Source organism: Mustela erminea, chromosome 5 (genome assembly GCF_009829155.1).
Source record: "Mustela erminea isolate mMusErm1 chromosome 5, mMusErm1.Pri, whole genome shotgun sequence".
Taxonomy (NCBI): Eukaryota; Metazoa; Chordata; class Mammalia; order Carnivora; family Mustelidae; genus Mustela; species Mustela erminea.
In genome coordinates, this window is record NC_045618.1 from 137144807 (window position 1) to 137163275 (window position 18469).

General features: G+C 51.1%; 1 protein-coding gene across 5 annotated transcripts; it reads left to right on the plus strand.

The window, feature by feature from the left end:
• Window positions 1-75: 75 nt before the first annotated feature.
• IFI27 (interferon alpha inducible protein 27) lies at window positions 76-16636 on the plus strand. Of its 5 annotated transcripts, none has more exons than XM_032345139.1 (5): window positions 76-187; window positions 13405-13497; window positions 15283-15312; window positions 15788-15949; window positions 16391-16636. In XM_032345139.1, exons 2-5 carry the CDS (start codon window positions 13467-13469, stop codon window positions 16465-16467), a joined length of 300 nt encoding a protein of 99 aa, XP_032201030.1. In that variant the 5' UTR covers window positions 76-187; window positions 13405-13466; the 3' UTR covers window positions 16468-16636. The 5 variants fall into 5 exon arrangements, with proteins under 5 accessions (XP_032201030.1, XP_032201031.1, XP_032201029.1 ...); XM_032345140.1 differs by having other exon boundaries at window positions 87-160; XM_032345137.1 differs by lacking the exon at window positions 76-187 and adding an exon at window positions 241-334.
• Window positions 16637-18469: the final 1833 nt, after the last annotated feature.

The following is an 18469-nucleotide window of genomic DNA, read 5'->3' on the forward strand; positions in this document are numbered from 1 at the left end:
AACCCCAACTATTTCTTGTTTCAGTTTCCAGTTTCGGTTTCCAATTCCCAGTAAAAATAAAACCTATCCCATTGGTTGTGCTCAAAGGAGGAGTCAAAGAGGAAGTTGCCATAAAAGCCAGGAGTCTGATCTGGAAAACACAGCCAAGCTCAGACCTCAGGTCGGTTACCAGAGGATCTGCTTCTGGGTAAGACAGGGAGGGGTGGGCAGAGGGGGCTCCTTCCTGAGGCCTCCAGCTCTAGTGGGTGGTAGGCTCAGTGCAGGCAAGGGAAGGCCACGGGAATCCACTCCCAGAAAGCTCTTTTGTTCCTCATCAGGTCAGTCGGGATGAAGGGTTAAGTCCCTGCCATTTGACCTTGGGACTCTGGGACAATGAACCTTGTTCAAGCCTGGGTGGCAGCGGGTGAGGCCAGGGGAAAAGATAAGTGTCAGGAGGATCAAATTGGAATCATTCCAAGCCCAGGCTTTAGAAGCAGCTGGACTTGGGATGTGTCACTTACCCTCTCTGTGCCAGAGGGGTTTCCTCATCTATAAAATGGGGATAGTCAGGGTGCCTGGGTGGCTCAGTGGGTTAAGCCTCTGCCTTCGGCTTGGGTCATGATCTCAGGGTCCTGAGATTGAGCCCCACATCGGGCTCTGTGCTCAGCGAGGAGCCTGCTTCCCCTGAAATACCAACTGAGTATTACTCCCACCTTAAAAGACCACCAGAGACGTGAGTCAAAGCCAAGCAGCAAGGGTCGTTTATTGCAGGTTCCAACCTGGACCTCTGCGCTGCTGGTCGCCGATAACGCCGAGAGATCCGGAGCTGGGTCGGTGCAGGTTTTTTATAGACAGATACAAACAAGTTTCAGGTAGGGCTGAGCTGATTGGTTGACAGTTTGAACAGGTATACTTGGCGTCAGTGGATTGGGTCAGGGGACCTGCGCGCGAAAGCAGGGGTCCGCGCGAAAGCAGACAAAGCAATCTTACAGAAGCAGAACTGGCCGGTTAGCTCGCGCGTGAGAAAAAGCAAGCGTTCGTACAGAAGCGAAACTAGCTGGTTAACAGGATAAAAATGCACTTCTAGCAAGGGGGGGGGTTCTTTTGGTCTTTCATTCCCCCCTTCTCTCAGGTGCCTGAGGAGCCAATCTTGGGTCCTTGGTTGTCATCAGTGAGGTCGTCGTTGTTGCTCAAGTCTAGGGGCTGATACTGCTTAGGCGTTGATTGATAAAGGCCACCAGACAATTTAAAATACATGGGCCAAAGATCAGTAAAAGGATCAGAATACAAAGTGGTCCTAGTACGGAGGATATTAAGGTGGTCAGCCAAGGGGATGAATTAAACCATGACTGGAACCAACCTTGCCCACCTTCACGCTCCTTTTTCCGTTTTGCCAATCCTTCCCGTACCTTAGCCATCGAGTCTTTGACTACTCCTGAGTGATCTATATAAAAGCAACATTCTTCCTTAAGGGCAGCACATAAGCCACCTTGTTGGAGGAATAGGAGGTCCAATCCCCGTCTATTTTGGAGGACAACTTCTGCTAATGAGCTGACAGACTCCTGAAGTTTAGAAATGGATAATTCTAATTCCTGTATATCTATATCAATAGCTTCTCGTAAGTACTGATAGTGATGTTGTTGTAAGATTAGGGCTGAAGTCCCGGTAGCCACCCCGGCGGTACCTAATCCTAGGCCTAGCATAAGTGCCAGGGTTAGACTTACGGGTTCTCTTTTGGTTCTACGTAATCCTCCTTCCCAATATGATATTAAATCTTCATAAGGATGATAGATTAAGCGAGGAATCAGGTGGACCATTACACAGTAGTCTGCGCTTCGGTTTAATACTCCTGGGTGGATGCATGGAGTTATCCCACTGGCGCAGGCCCACCAGGCATCTTGGGGAGGTATTACATATTGCTCTGTGTTATTTATAGTAAGTTTCCGACTACATAAGTGCATGTGTTCAGGCGGGATCTTCCCTACGCATGTCCCCCGGCCTTGTACGGCTGCTAAGTTTAGGCGGGGGTTTTGACTTGTCCACCGGCACATGGAGGGTGCGGATGATAGGTTATAACCACCTGGGGTGGCCAGCCCCTCGTAAAAAGGGGGTTCTATGTCATAACATAGCCAACAGGACTCTGTGGCATTGGGATTAGTATAATTTAGGACTTGAAAGGCGTATCGGATCAACTTAAGTAGGTGGTCATTGGGGTTTCTTGATCTAGGTTTTTCAGTACTTATCATAGGTCGTTTGATGGGGCTTGTGGGGAGTGGGAGGATTACGGTTTGATTGTGGCCCGTCTGTGTTGCCCCGTAAGTGGTACGGCTCTGAGAGACAACGGTTAGACGGGGCCTGGCTGGAGGTGGTGGGGCAAGTACAGGGTTGGGCGCTATGGTGGCTTTAGAGGTTTCTATAGAAAGTTTTATCGTGAACGTTAGACCGTCGTCATAACGTTCTTTATAGAATCTGAGGCCCCAGGTATATCCCCTCACCCAGTTAGTCTGTCTTTTTCCTGACTCAGTAAAGACTATTTTGAGTGGGTGACACCAGTGGTCTTTACAGGCCGGGTTCTGTGTCCATTTGGGACTGCTCCTGGCGTGAGAATAATTCGCCGTCACGGTTATGTAGTCCCAGCCTGAGGTGGGTTTCCAATGAGTGTCACCCGTGGTTTCGCAGCCCCAATTGCGACAATAAAAGTGGGCTGCCCCACTACATGAGTGGGTCCATTCCCTGGGCCGGTGAAACCCGGGGCATACATAGAAGGTAAGTGTGCTTAACATACTTCGCTGACTCCAGTCCCCACAGCCTCCCCAAGGGTCTAACCCGAGTCGCCCCCGGGGGGATGGTTGTGAAGGGGGCTTCTGTAGGTCAAAGTAATTTTCTATGTCCCAGTTGGCTGGGGCTCCCATGGCTAACTTACAGACGTCAGGGTATAAGTTAGGCCACCAGGTGTAGGGAGTAGCTGTGTGTGTCACGTTCCAAACTACTAAGCCCGCACTATTAGTGACTTGCCAAGTCAAAATGGCTGGGGCATGGGGATTGGAAGCCCCATACCATAGCAGAAGTGTAAACAGAAGAGCGAAGAGAGGAGGTTTCATATTAATTATTGATGAGACGGGAGTCAGGTTTTCGGCGCAGGGTTAGTTTAAGAGGATTGTCCTTACGGCGGTCCACTGTCCAACTGACGTCCTGGTTGGGTTTTCTGATGAGATCTGACAGTGGGTCAACTGGCTTCGCGTGGGTGTGGTGTATCCAGGTTGCTATGCTGTCCACCTTGGTGGCTGTAGGGGTAGTCAGGATAACCTGGAAGAGTCCCTTCCAACGAGGTTCGAGGGTCTCGGCTCAGTGTCGCTTGACAAGAACCCAATCTCCAGGGTGGAACTGATGGGGCACAGACGGAGGTCCTGTTGCATGTAAGTCTCTTAGTCTTGGCCAAATACGTTTATGGACTCGTTGTAAAGCTTGGAGGGAGAATAAAAAAGAGTTATCATGATCTGACTGGGTAAGGTCAGTTCTGAGTTTAGGTATGATGGGAGGAAGCCTACCATACATGATCTCATAAGGTGTGAACCCCAGCTTATATGGGGTGTTGCGTACTCGATACAGAGCATAGGGGAGACCCAGTTAGCGCCAGTCTCCATGGTCAATTTAGCAAGGGTCTCTTTTAAGGTTCTGTTCATTCTCTCTACTTGTCCTGAACTCTGGGGTCTATATTGCACAATGTAATTTCCAATTAACCCCAAGTATGGAAGCCAGACCCTGACTTACCTTAGAGACGAAGGCTGGCCCATTGTCTGATCCTATCATGACAGGAAAACTATACCTGGGTAGAATATCTTCGAGTAGTTTCTTTGCTACGACCTGCGCAGTCTCATGCTTGGTTGGAAACGCCTCAGTCCATCCTGAAAAGGTACCTATAAACACCAGTAAGTACTTATAGCCATATTTCCCAGGCTTTACCTCTGTAAAGTCTATTTCCCAATAGGCTCCCGGCAGGGTTCCCCTCTCTCGGGATCGGTTACAGAGGAATGTGGGCAGGCGTTTTGAAGTTGGCAAGCTGCGCATCCAGTGACAATTCTTTCTGATTTTTCAACGATGTTTCTGATAGATAGTTTATTTTTTTTTATATTTTATTTATTTATTTGACAGAGAGAAATCACAAGTAGACGGAGAGGCAGGCAGGCAGAGAGAGAGGGAAGCAGGCTCCCTGCTGAGCAGAGAGTCCGATGCGGGACTCGATCCCAGGACCCTGAGATCATGACCTGAGCCGAAGGCAGTGGCTTAACCCACTGAGCCACCCAGATGCCCCCTGATAGTTAGTTTAGATTTTCGCATAAGGTCCTGTAGCCGCCTGGAACCTAAATGAGTTGTTTGGTGAATTCGCTCTAGAACTTCTTGTCCCATGGCCTCAGGAAGGATGACGTTATTTTTCATATCTCGCCACCAGCCATCCTTGACCTGGGCCATTGGGAGTTTACTCATCCATGCGATGTTTTTTTCGAATATTCCGGGTGAGGTGGTAGTTTTCGGGGTCCCGGGTTAGGTAGTTGCATGGGTAGCGTCGGGACTTTGCTACAGGCTACTTGGCGAGCAGCCTGATCAGCAAAATTGTTTCCCCTAGAGACTGGATCGTTTGGTTTTTGGTGTCCGGGACAGTGGACTATGGCCAATTTTTTAGGGGCCCAGATGGCTGCTAGTAAGGCCAGAATTTCGTCCTTGTTTTTGATGTTCTTTCCTTCCGCGGTGAGTAATCCCCTCTCCCTATAGATTGCCCCATGGACGTGGGCAGTGGCGAAGGCATACCGGCTGTCTGTATATACAGTCACCCGGAGGCCCTGTCCTAATCTGAGGGCCTGTGTCAGGGCGATTAGCTCGGCTTTTTGTGCTGAGGTGCCCGGAGGCAATGCACTAGCCCAGATAATTTCTGTCTCTGATGTGACTGCGGCCCCCGCATACCTTTGTCCTTCGCAGATGAAACTGCTGCCGTCAGTGAACCAAACGACTTCAGCGTCTGTTAGGGGATAGTCCTGCAGGTCTTCCCGTAGCCCATGGACCTGGGCTAAGATGTCAATACAGTCATGGAGAGGAGCATCTAGGTCTGGGTCAGGCAGTAGCGAAGCGGGGTTTAGGGCCTATTCCTATTCTCGTAGGATTCCTATCCTATTCTCGTAGGATTTAGCAATACTCCCTGGTAGTGGACCATGCGAGCATTGCTCATCCATCGGTCAGGGGGCTGTTTGAGGACGCTTTCAATGGCGTGTGGAGTGGTCACTCGTAATTCTTGACCCAGTGACAGTTTATCAGCATCTTTTACCATCAAGGCAGTGGCTGCTATCATTCGGAGGCGGGGGGCCATCCTACTGCTACCAGGTCTAGTTTCTTTGATAGGTATGCTATAGGTCTAGGCCAGGGGCCTAGTTGTTGGGTCAACACCGCCTTAGCCACCCCATTATGTTCATCCACGTATAGGTGGAATGGTTTGGTTACATCTGGCAGTCTTAGCGCCAGGGCTGAAAGGAGGGTCTTTTTCATCTGTTGGAAAGCCCGTTCTGCCTCTTTTGTCCACTCAAAGGTCTGCTGAGTTTTAGAGGCTGCGTACAGGGGTTTGGCCATCTCAGCGAAGCCCGGTATCCACAATTGACCGTACCCTGCCGTCCCCAAGAATTCTCTTACCTGCCGCGGTGTAGCAGGTCGAGGAATGCGGAGTACAGTGTTCTTGCGGGCATCGGTGAGCCATCTTTGTCCTCCTTTTAATAAGTATCCCAAGTATATTACCTCAGACTTGCAAATTTGGGACTTTTTCGCTGAGGCCCGGTATCCCAGGTCGCCGAGAGTCTGGAGGAGGTTTTCAGTTCCTTGTAGGCAGGGTTGTTGAGAATCTGCAGCTATTAAGAGATCACCCACATATTTCAAGAGTGTTATATCAGGGTTTTGCTTTCTATATTCACTTAAATCCTCGTAGAGGGCCTCATCAAACAGGGTGGGCAAGTTTTTGAACCCTTGTGGGAGGCGAGTCCATGTCAACTGTCCACTTACACCTCTCTCAGGATCTGTCCATTCAAAGGCGAAAAGATCCTGGCTCTTGGAGGCTAAGGGTAAGCTAAAAAAAAAAAATCCTTTAAGTCAAGAACTGTGTACCATATTCTGATGGGTCCCAGGGCACTGAGAAGAGTATAGGGGTTAGGGACAGTAGGGTGTATGTCCATAACCCGTTTATTAACTTCCCTTAGGTCTTGTACAGGTCGGTAGTCCCCACTGTTGGGTTTACGCACCGGTAACAAAGGTGTGTTCCAGGGCGAGTGACAAGGGCATAACACACCTGAGTCCAGGAGACGTCTAATATGTGGGGTGATGCCCGATTTGGCTTCCATTGGCATGGGTACTGTTTGACTCGGACAGGGTCAGCCCCTGGCTTTAGCTCTATGAAGAGGGCCAGCCGATGCCTAGCCAGCCCCATGCCTCCTGTTTCTGCCCAGGCTTTAGGGAATCGGTGAAGCCAAGACTCGATGTTGAGTTCCTGGGAAGGGGGGGTGGTTTGGTGGAGTAGATGTTCGTCCTCCAAATGCATTGTGAGGATAGATAATGACAAGGTCTGAGAGCTAGTTACCGTGGGGCTGTCTGGTTGAAAATAAATGTGCGCTCCCATCTTGGTGAGTAAGTCTCTCCCCAACAAAGGGCAAGGGCTATCAGGGATGATGAGGAATGAATGAGTTATTTCTCCTGTGCCTAAGTTAACAGTCCTTTGAGTTGTCCAAGGGTACCTCTTAATTCCAGTGGCTCCCTGGACCCAGGAAAATTTGTCTGAAACTTCTCCATGGGGTCTGGTCAACACTGAATGTTGAGCTCCGGTATCAACTAGAAATTGTATAGGATTCCCCTCCACTTGTAGGGTTACCCTGGGCTCGGGGAGGCAGTCCGAACCCCGTCCCCTCTATTCTGAATCTCGGGTAACCAGAGTGGGGTTGGGTTTCGTTCCCCATGGTTGCGGTCTGCGTCTTTTCTTGGGGCAATTACATGCCCAATGTCCCTTTTCTTTACAATATGCGCATTGATCTGGGTCCAGATTGCGTTGGAACCCCTGGACCTTTTGAGGTTCCCCTGGGGGGGGGGGTTGATTCTTCCTGGACAAAGGCAGCCAGGACTTTGGACATTTCTTTTGTTACTTTGAGTTGTTTATCCTCCGGGGTATCTCGGGCATTATAAACCCTTTGTGCAATGCGGAGTAGGTCCTGAATCTGTTTGCCCTCTAGGTCCTCTAGTTTCTGCAATTTCTTTTTAATATCTGATGCTGCCTGATTTACAAAAGACATGACTACTGCTGCCTGATTTTCAGGATCCATAGGGGTAAACTCCCTAAAGTCTTCCATTAATCTCTCTAAAAATGCTGCTGACTCTCTGTCGTACCTTGCAAAACTGCATACACTTTGGCCAAATTGGTGGGCTTGCGAGCAGCAGCCCTGAGACCCGCCATTAGAGTCTGGCGATAAATGAGCAGCCGTCCCCTACCTTCTGCCGTGTTGTAGTCCCAGTTAGGCCTAGTTAAAGGGAAACTCGCATTGATGAGGTCTGGATTCACGGTTGGTCTGCCATCGTCTCCGAGAACCAGCTTCCTTGCTTCCACCTGGATTCTCTCTCTCTCTTCGGTAGTGAATAGGATACGCAAGAGCTGCTGACAATCATCCCAGGTGGGTTGATGGGTGAACATGATGCTATCTAGAAGGGCTATGATATCTTTTGGATTATCTGAAAAGCGCGCGTTTTGGGCTTTCCAATTGTAGAGATCGCTAGTTGAGAAAGGCCAATATTGGAGTCGAGGATTACCAGTATCATCGGGGGGGGGGGCAATCTCTCTAAGGGGCAAAGCCACAGTTGAATCTGCCGGGCGTAATGGATTTTCTCTCTGAGTACGCCTCCTAGTGTGCCCGGCAGGGCCGTCAGTTCCTCCATGAGTGACAGGGACTGTAGCAATTGCTTCTCGACCTTCTGCTTCAGGGCCCGGCGCGGCAGCTTCAGCCCAGCCGCAGCGGCGGCTGAAGGAGGGATTTGATAAGGGGGTGGATCTAGACTAAGTAAGTCTTGACTATTGGGGAGGACGGGTGGAGGGGGTGCAGATGGGGTCCGAGGTCCTCGTGTTTCTGTCGGTCTGGCTGCGAGGACCTTGCAGCTTTCCGAGAACTGAAAGGGGGCCGACCAAGGGGGGGGGGGTTCCCACAAGATCCTGCCAGACTGTAATGTAAGGGACTTGGTCTGGATGTCCCTGTTTACCTGGGAGATATACCTGAACCTTAACCCTAAGAATTATGGGGAGGCAAAAAGTGCCTTGAGTGGGCCATCCTACTCCGAAGTTTGGCCATTCGGAGTGGCAGAAAGTCGTAAGTTTCGATCTCCGGATGTCCAGGCTTAGGTCATTGCCTCTCACCCGAACATCCTTAAAGTTAGCCAGGAGAAGGGAGAGCGGGGTACTCTGAGTTTGCCCCAATAGGCTAGGTTGTTCCCAGATTAAGATAATATTTGAGACTAGAAGAAAAGCGCCTAGAACAGGCAGAAAACGAGAGAGACACCGGTGTAAGGGGTGCGAGAGGCACGAGCAAGTGAGGAATTCGAAAGGGCGAGTTGAGGGTGTGGGTTCCAGTTCAACCAGTCCGAAGGGGTGGATGAAAGCCTTTGGTGGCCTGGGGGTAGGAGCTAGGCAAGTTTCATCCTCGGACGGCGAGAGTAGGAATTCTTTTCCTCTGTCCGCCAGGGTGAACCTGAAAGTGACATGGGTTAGGAGAGTGTGGGCAGGATAATTAGGGAAAGGATTTCCTCCAACCTGGAGGAGCAACTGTTAAGGTACAAGGGACCAGCGGTATTCAGAACGTTAGGATTCTCATAATTTGTTTACTCTCATATCATTGACTCATTGAATCTGGTTTTAGCTCTTAATACCTCTTATATTCCCTCCCGATATGTACGATGTTGCAGACAAGGGGAGGGGGACCTTTCAGGTGCTGTCCTGCTCGCGTCCCTCGGGGGAACTTAAGAGCGTCTTAGCTAAGGTCTATCCGTATAAACCCCAGACCAGGCTACTCCATGGAGTAGATGACCGTTATGCCATATGACGCTCCGCGAGACTCAGGGTGCAGCCCAGTCAGACTCCGTAGCCGAAGGCGGTGGAGCCACACAAACACCTTCATACAGTCAGACATTCCTCAGATTCAAACGGGTTAGACACCCTCCCCTTAAACAGAATGTAACCTTCATAACCAGTACAAGAAACATATATCCACATTTAAAGACATAACATGTAGACATACATGAAGACATATATTGTTGGCCTCCGAGGTGGGACTCGAACCCACGATCTCTGAGAGGCCGTTCCCGCCGGGCACGAGGGACGTCTCCGTCGGCCCGCTGGCAACCCTATAGCGCATCCGCCAGGGAGTATTTGCCAGTCAACGCCCTGGGACTCTAACCCAGGTCCTGGGATTCTAACCCAGGAATAATCACAGAAAGGACAAGACACACAGTCAGGACAGAAGAACAAAGCATACGAAAAACAGAGACAAAAGACAAAGCTGGCTTTCTTACCGATCGGTTGCAGCAACCCGTTGACCCGTTGTCTGGTGGGCTTGAAGGGGAGATCTCGGTGGAACCTCCAAATGAAATACCAACTGAGTATTACTCCCACCTTAAAAGACCACCAGAGACGTGAGTCAAAGCCAAGCAGCAAGGGTCGTTTATTGCAGGTTCCAACCTGGACCTCTGCGCTGCTGGTCGCCGATAACGCCGAGAGATCCGGAGCTGGGTCGGTGCAGGTTTTTTATAGACAGATACAAACAAGTTTCGGGTAGGGCTGAGCTGATTGGTTGACAGTTTGAACAGGTATACTTGGCGTCAGTGGATTGGGTCAGGGGACCTGCGCGCGAAAGCAGGGGTCCGCGCGAAAGCAGACAAAGCAATCTTACAGAAGCAGAACTGGCCGGTTAGCTCGCGCGTGAGAAAAAGCAAGCGTTCGTACAGAAGCGAAACTAGCTGGTTAACAGGATAAAAATGCACTTCTAGCCAGGGGGGGTTCTTTTGGTCTTTCACCCCCCCCACCCCCGCCTGCCTCTCTGCCTACTAGTGATTTCTCTCTCTGTCAGATAAATAAAATCTTTAAAATGGGGGTAGTCATCTCTTTGTTCTCACTATCTTAAGTGGGGATGGTGCGGGATCATTGAGCCCAACAGTCAAGAAAGAATTCTTGAAACATTTGATGGTGCTAAAATGTATTTTTCTTACAGCACGGGGACAGGACCCGCAAGCAGAAAGAGCTGCACTGGGATTGTGAGGAGCAACTGGTTATTATATATATTGTAGTTAGTGAGGATTAGGGATAGTGTCTCTAAGGAATTTGGAAGCAAGGCTTTCAGGATTTTGAGGGGCCAACTGCTGTTAAGATCGGGTTACTTTTAGTCCTTAATAAGACGTACACAAATTTCGGGGCGTCTGGGTGGCTCAGTGGGTTAAAGCCTCTGCCTTTGGCTCGGGTCATGATCTCAGGGTACTGGGACGGATCCCCGCATCGGGCTCTCTGCTCAGAGGGAGTCTGCTTCCTCCTCTCTCTCTCTCTTTCTCTCTCTCTCTCTGTCTCTCTGCCTACTTGTGATCTCTGTCTGTCAAATAAATAGATAAAATCTTTTTTTAAAAAAATACACAAATTTCTTGAGGATTGTCATGTTGTACACATTTCAGGTATCTGTCAGTGAGCTCCAAGCTAAGGAGATTGAAGTTACATTTCTCTTGCTTTTGTTTCCCTCATCAAGGGGATGGCATGAGAACAGGAACCCAGAGCAACTGGACGACAGTATATACCTTAAAACATAATTGGTTCTTATTTCCTAACTCTGGTGCTTTTTAAACTGCTCTGTGGGAATTCCAGGATGCAGTGCCATGTCAGGCTTCCTTGTTTAACAGGGAGCCTGCTTCTCCCTCTGACCACCAGCCCCCCTCGAGCTCTCTCTCTGCCTCTCTCCCTCCCTCTCACTCTTGCTCTCTTGCTCACTCTCTCTCAAATAAATAAATAAAATCTTAAAAAAAAAATGCTCTGTAGAAATTTAAGAAATTCCCAGAAATGGCTAAGAAGTTGGCACTAGGCTTTTTGGGAGGAAGGAAGCAGCCAGCTTGGAGAAATAAAGTCCACTCCCCACCCTTCCTTCACCGTTTCCAGGTCCCTTTCTGGACATCCAGCCCTGACAAGTTCAGAGAGGTCTCTCTGTCCCCACTAGACAGAGTTTTTCAAAGTTGTGGGCATGTCCCCCCTCCTTTCTGGGGTCCCCTCCCTGCACCAAAGCTCCATCCTGTTCAAAAAGAAGGAAGCCCACATTGGAGTCATTTGCCGCCAACCGCAGCACACCAAGACTTCAGAACAACGTCAACTGTCCCAGGAAGGTGACCTGTGGAAAGTCCACCCCATCTGTCCTGCTCAGCACTAGTGAGGTCATTTGCCATCTGCCTGATACAAACCCTGTTTCCCCCTGATGTCCAGGCCTGAAACAATCCTTTCTTTTCTTTTACTGATGACTCCTCATCTTCCGTTTTGCTGCTTAGGAAAGCCTTCATTTTTGCGCAGCTTCTCCAAGCATTTCTCTACTTGCTTGGTGGGCTGCTGTCCTGTAACCAGGAGTCAGGGCACAGGGCTAACTGCTGACAAAATCCAAAGGCAGAGAGAGAGAAAGAAAGAGAGAGTGCGCACACACGTGCAGGGGTGGGACAGGAAAGGGATTTATTTCAGTTGAGGCCAACATGGGGAAGACAGTGGGCTAGTGTCCCCAAAGCTGTCTCCAAAGTGCTGAAAACATGGCCAGGTTTATATAAGGAAACTGTGGGACAGTCATTGAGTACTGCAGACGGGCAGTGAAGGTCATGGCCTTGGGGTCAGTCGCGGGGGTTTTGTTTGTTTGTCTTAGATTTTATTTATTTATTTATTTATTTGACAGAGAGAGATCACAAGTAGGCAGAGAGGCAGGCAGAGAGGCAGGCAGAGAGAGAGTGGGGTGGGGGGGATGCAGGCTCCCTGCTGAGCACCTGAGCTGAAGGCAGAGGCTTAACCCACTGAGCCACCCAGGAACCCCAGTCGTAGGGCCTTTATTGCTGGGGAGTTGGGGGTAGTTTGGTTTCCACTGCGGGATGCTTTGCCCACCCAGGCTTCTGCCCGAGTTAAAGATAAGCTGTAAGACAAACCGAATCAATTAGAAAGGAAAAGTGAGACAAAATGGAGGTGTTGGGCTCCTTTCAGCCTGACACATGCATGTCAATTTCTGTGCCATGCAATTCGTCCAGGTGGCCACCTTGTCCTCTTCCCTGGTCTCTAAGCTAATGGGATCCAGAGTAATGACACGAGCATGGCCAAAGCCACAGAGGTGGTTTCCGGGGGTGAGCCCTCCTAGAGGGGCTGGTGGGTGGGGGGCGAGGAGGGCGATGGGGAGGGGCGGAGTCTATTTCTAGCTTCACCTCCTTGGTTCTCACTGACATGTCCTGATTTTAACAAAATTCTTCATTCCGGGCCTGTTTTCTTCATTAGTTTGTGTGAGCTCCCTCTCCAGTCTTAGCTGTTCATTCTTGCTGTTTATCTTCCCCCTTTTCCTCCATTGTATTAGAAGAATCCAACCAAGGACATTTTAAAGATCTAATTGACTTTATTGGTAGTCAACTCGTGCATTTGGCCAGCAACTCGTGCATTTGAGCGAGGAGAGGGGAGCTCCCGAGGGTTACAGAGGATCCAAGTTTTTAAAAGGTAGAGAGAGCAGAAAACAAGAAATTATTAGGAGAGAAACCATTGCTGTAGGCAAGGTCACCCTCCTAAGGGGAACGGAGGGGGCCCATCAGGAAATTTCCTAGTGCTCCCTGGGAAATCCCACATTGACTGGTTAAGGGATATATTCCTGGGGGACTGAAAGTGCAGTCAGGTTAGGTATTAAGTCTCAGTTTACACTTGGGGCCTTAACTGAAGGGACGCCATTGTGGGACCTGTGGTTTTCTTTTTAACCACACGCCCCCCAACTACCCCTGCAATACCTCCCTCCCTCAGAGTCAGCCTTTCCAATATGCTTAATGTGTATCTGTTTTTCATATGTATTTTTGCAAAATGGGTGTTGGCTTTTTGTTTGCATGTGTTTTAATGTCTGTATAGAATAGTGTGCTGTTGAATTTATTGTATTGCTTTTTCCACCCTGAGATTGTCAGGGTCACTAGGTGAGTGTCTAATACTGGCTTCCAATTGTTGCAAACATGCCACTTCGCTTTTGCTCTCCTGGTGTCCACCCCGGGGTCCTTCTTCCTTCCCCAGCATGAACAGCAGCAGAGTATGGAGGGGGAGGGCGGGGCCTCTGACCACTGCTGACCTCTGACCCTGCGCACTCATCCTCTGTTCTTTCTCTGGACTCACCCTGTCATCCACAGTTGCCCTGAGCCAGGCTACAGCTTCCGTGGGATCCCTGCTGGGGACACTGAAAGCCTCCAGCATGGCAGCATTGACTCTTTCCAGAGCCGGAGGTAACTGGCCCAGGGTGACAGAGTTCTGCTTCTCGGGGCCCCCACCCAATAGTAGACCCGTGACAAGTCTCCAGCCAGCAGTCCTTTCTGTTTACCAGTAACATAAAGGACTCCTAAGCTTATGATAAGCAATCTTTAAAATAGTAAGGACAGATAGATTTTATCTAATGCTCTGCAGTCCTAGTCACTCTGCCAAACACTTAACATTTATCAATTGTTTTCATTGCCATAGCAACCCCAGGAGGTAACCTTTGTCCCCTATCTACAAATGAGGAAATTGTTTTTGGCCCTGGGCCTTTGGGCAGGGAGGTGGGGTTACTACCAAACCTAGGACAGGAAGTAGAACCAAAAGGCAGAGAATCTGGTGTAGGGAGGAGGCTTCAGGACAGAGTAGGTTCTGAATAGCCTCGAGAGACCAGGTCACCCTCCCACGGATGACTGTTGGGGGTGCCCCGCAGCAGGTTAGCACAGGAACAGCACCTCTTTCCCATGGGCCTTCTGTGCACATCGGGACCCAGATAGGCCAAGCTGCCGGCCAGCCCAGCATCACCCTTCAGCCAAACCATAATGTCCAGCTGCAAGGGTTTGACTCTCACCTTTTAACTTCCCTTCCTATCCCCAGAAGGCTCTCTTCCTGGGGAGCTGGCTGAATTCATTCCTGCACACTTTTGCAGGCCTGACCCTTATGGGGGCAGCTGACCAGGACCTCTGCCCGCCCTCTAGGGACCCACATGTTGGAGAGACAGGCCAGTGCAAGCCGAAAGGGTCTTAGTGCTCTGAGAGGCTGTGGTCACAGGGGGGCAATGCTGAGTCCAGATTGGCTGCCTTTGGGGGCTTCTCAGACAAGTGGGCAACAGGTCCGGCCTTAACTCATCTCAAGTAGAGTTCAAGTGCTCAGCAGTGCTTGCCCTGACTTGCTGGGCAGTACAAAATGAAGCACATCTTTCTCCGTGAGGATTTATTGCTGCCTGGAAAGATCTGTGGGGCAACAGGAGAAAGTTAAATAATCTCCCCCTAAAAAAACACTGACCCATGATCTCAGGGTCCTGGGATCGAGTCCCGCATCGGGCTCTCTGCTCAGCGGGGAGCCTGCTTCCTCCTCTCTCTCTCTGCCTGTCTCTCTGCCTACTTGTGATCTCTCTCTGTCAAATAAATAAATAAAATCTTTAAAACAAAACAAAACACTGACCCTGAACTAACATCTTTGTTCAGAGAGCAAGGCATCCGGTTCCCTCGCCTCGACCAACACCACCAAGCCCTAAACCACTCTGCCAAGTATCCCTTTCCACCCGAGAAGGGATGCAGGGCAGCCTTCTGTAGGGGTGTGTTTGTCTTTGTTTTGTTTTGTTTGTTTTAAACAAATCAGGCTTGGACGGCAGAGAGAAAGAGAAAGATCATTTTTGCTCTCCCCGCAAACAGGCCCCCACCGACCAATCTGCAGACAGATTGAGAAAACAAAGCAGACTCTGTGATCATTGGGTTTTCTGGAATGAGGACCTCAAACTCTGTCTCCAGATAATTTGAGGTCAAAGCATGCAAATCCATCTGGGACAAGTCATTTGAGTCTGGAATCTGACTCCCCAGCAATCCTTGCCAAGCTCAGAAGAGGGGCCCCCTTTCCCAGAAATCCCCCCGTCTGAATGCAGTATGCAGGTGTCAGATGAGGTCATTCCTTCCCATCTCCCAACATGGACAATGCCCTCCCTGTGGGTGGGCTGTAGGCTCAGGGAGCCAAGGGGAGGCTCAGGGAGCCAAGAACTTACAGAACATTCTTTTGGTTTCTAGTCAAGACTGTGGCAGCTGTGATAGGAGGAGGTGAGTCTTTGTAGGGAAGGGGTTCAAGTCCTTATCTGTTCCCCCGAGTCTGGGTCTTGGGAAGCAACCATCTTGTCCAGGCCCAGGTCTGTCCTGGACTTTCGCAGATGGTGGGGAGGAAGTGGACTGGTGGAAATGGGGAGGAAGCCAGGAACTGGAAACAAGAAACAAGGAGCTTGGCCCAGCTGGTGTCATGGAAACTCCACAGTGGAGGCGATCCCAGCAGGGGCCCCATCTCCTCTTTGCAGGCATTTACCCTGTGACATTGGGGATGTCTCTGACTTTTCTGAGCTCCTGTTTCCTTTCTGAAAAATGGGCCATGCCCATAGTATAGTCTCTCCTGAGCTCACTCTCCTGAGTGTCCCCCCTTGCCTGCGCCTCCCAAAGCCCCCTGAGCCTGATTGAGTGTGTGCAGGTCCCTTCCCTTGAGCCCACTTCTTAACCCAACCCAACCCAAACCAACCCAACCCGACAGTCGTGTCCGTGGCGTCCGTGCCCACCGTGCTGGGCGCCGTGGGCTTCACTGGGGCCGGAATCGCTGCCTCCTCGCTAGCAGCCAAGATGATGTCCTCTGCTGCCATCGCCAACGGGGGTGGCATCGCCGCTGGCAGCCTGGTGGCAACACTGCAGTCGGTGGGTAAGTGTCCCTGGGGACTTGCTGTGAGGGGCGAGGAGGACCAGCGCCTCGGTACCCGGCCCGGATCTTAGCCTCCCCCACCCTCCTTGTCTGCTCCTAAGCGTCACCCTCCAGGTTCTCCCCGGGAGGTGCAGGAGGGAGGCCCCGGGCATGGGGCATGCCGGCTTCAAGTTGCAGTTGCTGGGTGCCTCGGGGATCTTCGCCCTGCGTGGGCTCAGCCTTCTTTCCTGGAGAGGGACAGCTCCCAGCTCCAGGCTTCTCCATGGCGGTGCTGGCCAGTGGGCTACGAGCAGTTGCCTCCCATAGCAGAGATCTGGAGGGCTTTGGGAAACGGGAGGGTGCTGACTGGGGCCCTGGAGTCTTTGACCTCTCGGTTTTGTCCCACGGAGCTGCCCCAGGTCTGCTCCTTACCACTCTGCCCACCCTCTCCTTCTCCCCCAGGAGCAGCAGGACTCTCGCTGTCAACCAAGATCATCCTGGGCTCCCTGGGCTCTGTGCTCACGTTCCTGAGCTTCTAAGAGTTTCCGGGCTCTCTGCAGGCAAAGAAGAGAACGGCCCTCCCCCACCCCTCCCCACGCCCCACTGCCACCCCACCTCACGCCCCACCCCCCAATGCAGGGAGGGACCAGTCCCTGGCTGACAAGTGTGCCCTGAGGAAAATAAGCAATAAAAATTGTAGTTGCAGCCAATCCTGAATTCCCTCCTCCTTGCTCGAAGTTGGGGGCCGGGGAGGGTGGGTCACACCTCTTTCCCAGTCCTGTGGTCCGGGGCGGGGGAGGGTGGGTCACACCTCTTTCCCAGTCCTGTGGTCCGGAGCAACGTGGTGTTGGAGTGCAGGGTGCACTCGGCTGGGATGTGCCAAAAGGTGGGGGTGAGTGGCTGCCCCCACCCTGCTTGTGACTGTGTGACTCGGGGCAGGCCACCTCCTCTCTGGCCCTCATTTGTCCCTCTGGGCATGGGGAGTTGGTCTAAATGACCTCAAAGGTCTCAGCCATGGGTGGGTGTTTGGCTCAGTTCCTGGGCAGTCTGGAACGGGGTTGGGGGAGGCGGGGGACCGGCAGGGAAGGACATCCTCTTCGGAGCCACCACCTCCCAGCTGCAGGTCTAATGGCTCTGTCCTAAGCGGCCTGGCTCTGAAGGCCCAGGCCCATATGAGTCATTGCTCCAGACTCAAGTCAAAGGCCACCGTCCAGCCTTTGCCTTTCTCCTCAGCAGCAAGAAGGGAGATGGAGTTTGCTGGAGGCTCTGACCTTTCTAACTTCAGGGCCGTGACTCACCCTTAGATGTCCTTCTCCCAGAACAAGATCTTCTAGAAACTTCTCTTTGCTAGGATGACTTCCAACTCGGAGCATCAGAAAATTGGCTGACGTGCTGATCTGTTCCTCTTTTCCACAACTCTCTGAACACACACTGTGAGTCGGGCACTGGCTGGGGGCTACAAACTTGGACTTCCTTTGGGGAGTCGGGGAGGATTGACTGACCGGTAGACAGCCATCGACAATGTGCTCTGGGAAGTGCCATGCCAGAGGCCAGCCCAGGGATCCCAGGCCCAGCAGAAGACACAGAAAGTCTTAGTCTGCTCTAACAAAAATCCCATAAACTGGGTCGTTTATAAATAACAGAAAAGTATTTCTCACAGTTCTAGAAGGTGAAAAGTCAGAGAGCAAGGCGCTGGTAACCCTAGGTTGCTGATGAGAAGCTGGTGAGAAGGTGTCCCTAGATGGCCCCCTTCTTGCTGTGCCCTCACATCAGGGAAGGGCACGAGCTCCCTCTGGCCTCCTTCGTAAAGATACTAATCCCACCCAGGAAGTCTCCATCCTCAGGCTCTCAGCACCTCCCAAAGGTACCACCTTCTGATACCACCATCTTTGTGGGGTAGGACTGCATCCTGAATTTTGGGATACACAAACATTCAGACCACAGCAAGCGTGTCAGGGAAGAGAAATTTGGGTTCTATCCTGAGGGTCATGAGAGACAGGTGTTTCCAATGTGACACTGACCTGATCGCAGACCTATACCCCTGCACACTCTGTCTCAGGTGCTGTGAGCAGGCTGACAAGATCTTGGTTTCCAGCAAGAACCAAACTTAGGAGTGTAGTGCTCTGGACCTTGAAGGAAGTTAAGCGACTCGGCCATGTCTTCCAGTGGTGCCTCGTGGGGCCACTGAAGCATGCTTGCTACTTAGCCAAAGAATACACCCTTAGGGTATTAATTCAATACTTGGTTCTTTTTCTTTCTTTTCTTTCCTTGATGCCTCAGAAAATATGATAAAGGCTGTGAATCCTCTCCCCCTAGAATGCACAGGTTCCCAAAATAATGCCTCCAACTTCAAAGCCTTAAGACTTCTGAAGACCCTCCTTGCGGCTAAAGGTAAATGTCCCTGCTTTCACTGGAGGTCCAGGCCTCCACCCGGGCACATGGGTCTGCCTTGGATCTGGAAGGTTGGCCAGGCCAGCCTCCCTCCCTGCCGAGGCCCAGCAGACCATTCGCAAGACCACCCCTTGTTCTGGACACTGTGCT

What these genes read in the sequence shown, in the direction of transcription:
- IFI27 (XM_032345137.1), top strand. An exon ending in GACTCTTTCCAGAGCCGGAG is followed by an intron (nt 13,498 to 15,282) that starts GTAACTGGCCCA and finishes TTTGGTTTCTAG; the next exon opens with TCAAGACTGTGGCAGCTGTG. An exon ending in GGCAGCTGTGATAGGAGGAG is followed by an intron (nt 15,313 to 15,787) that starts GTGAGTCTTTGT and finishes CCAACCCGACAG; the next exon opens with TCGTGTCCGTGGCGTCCGTG.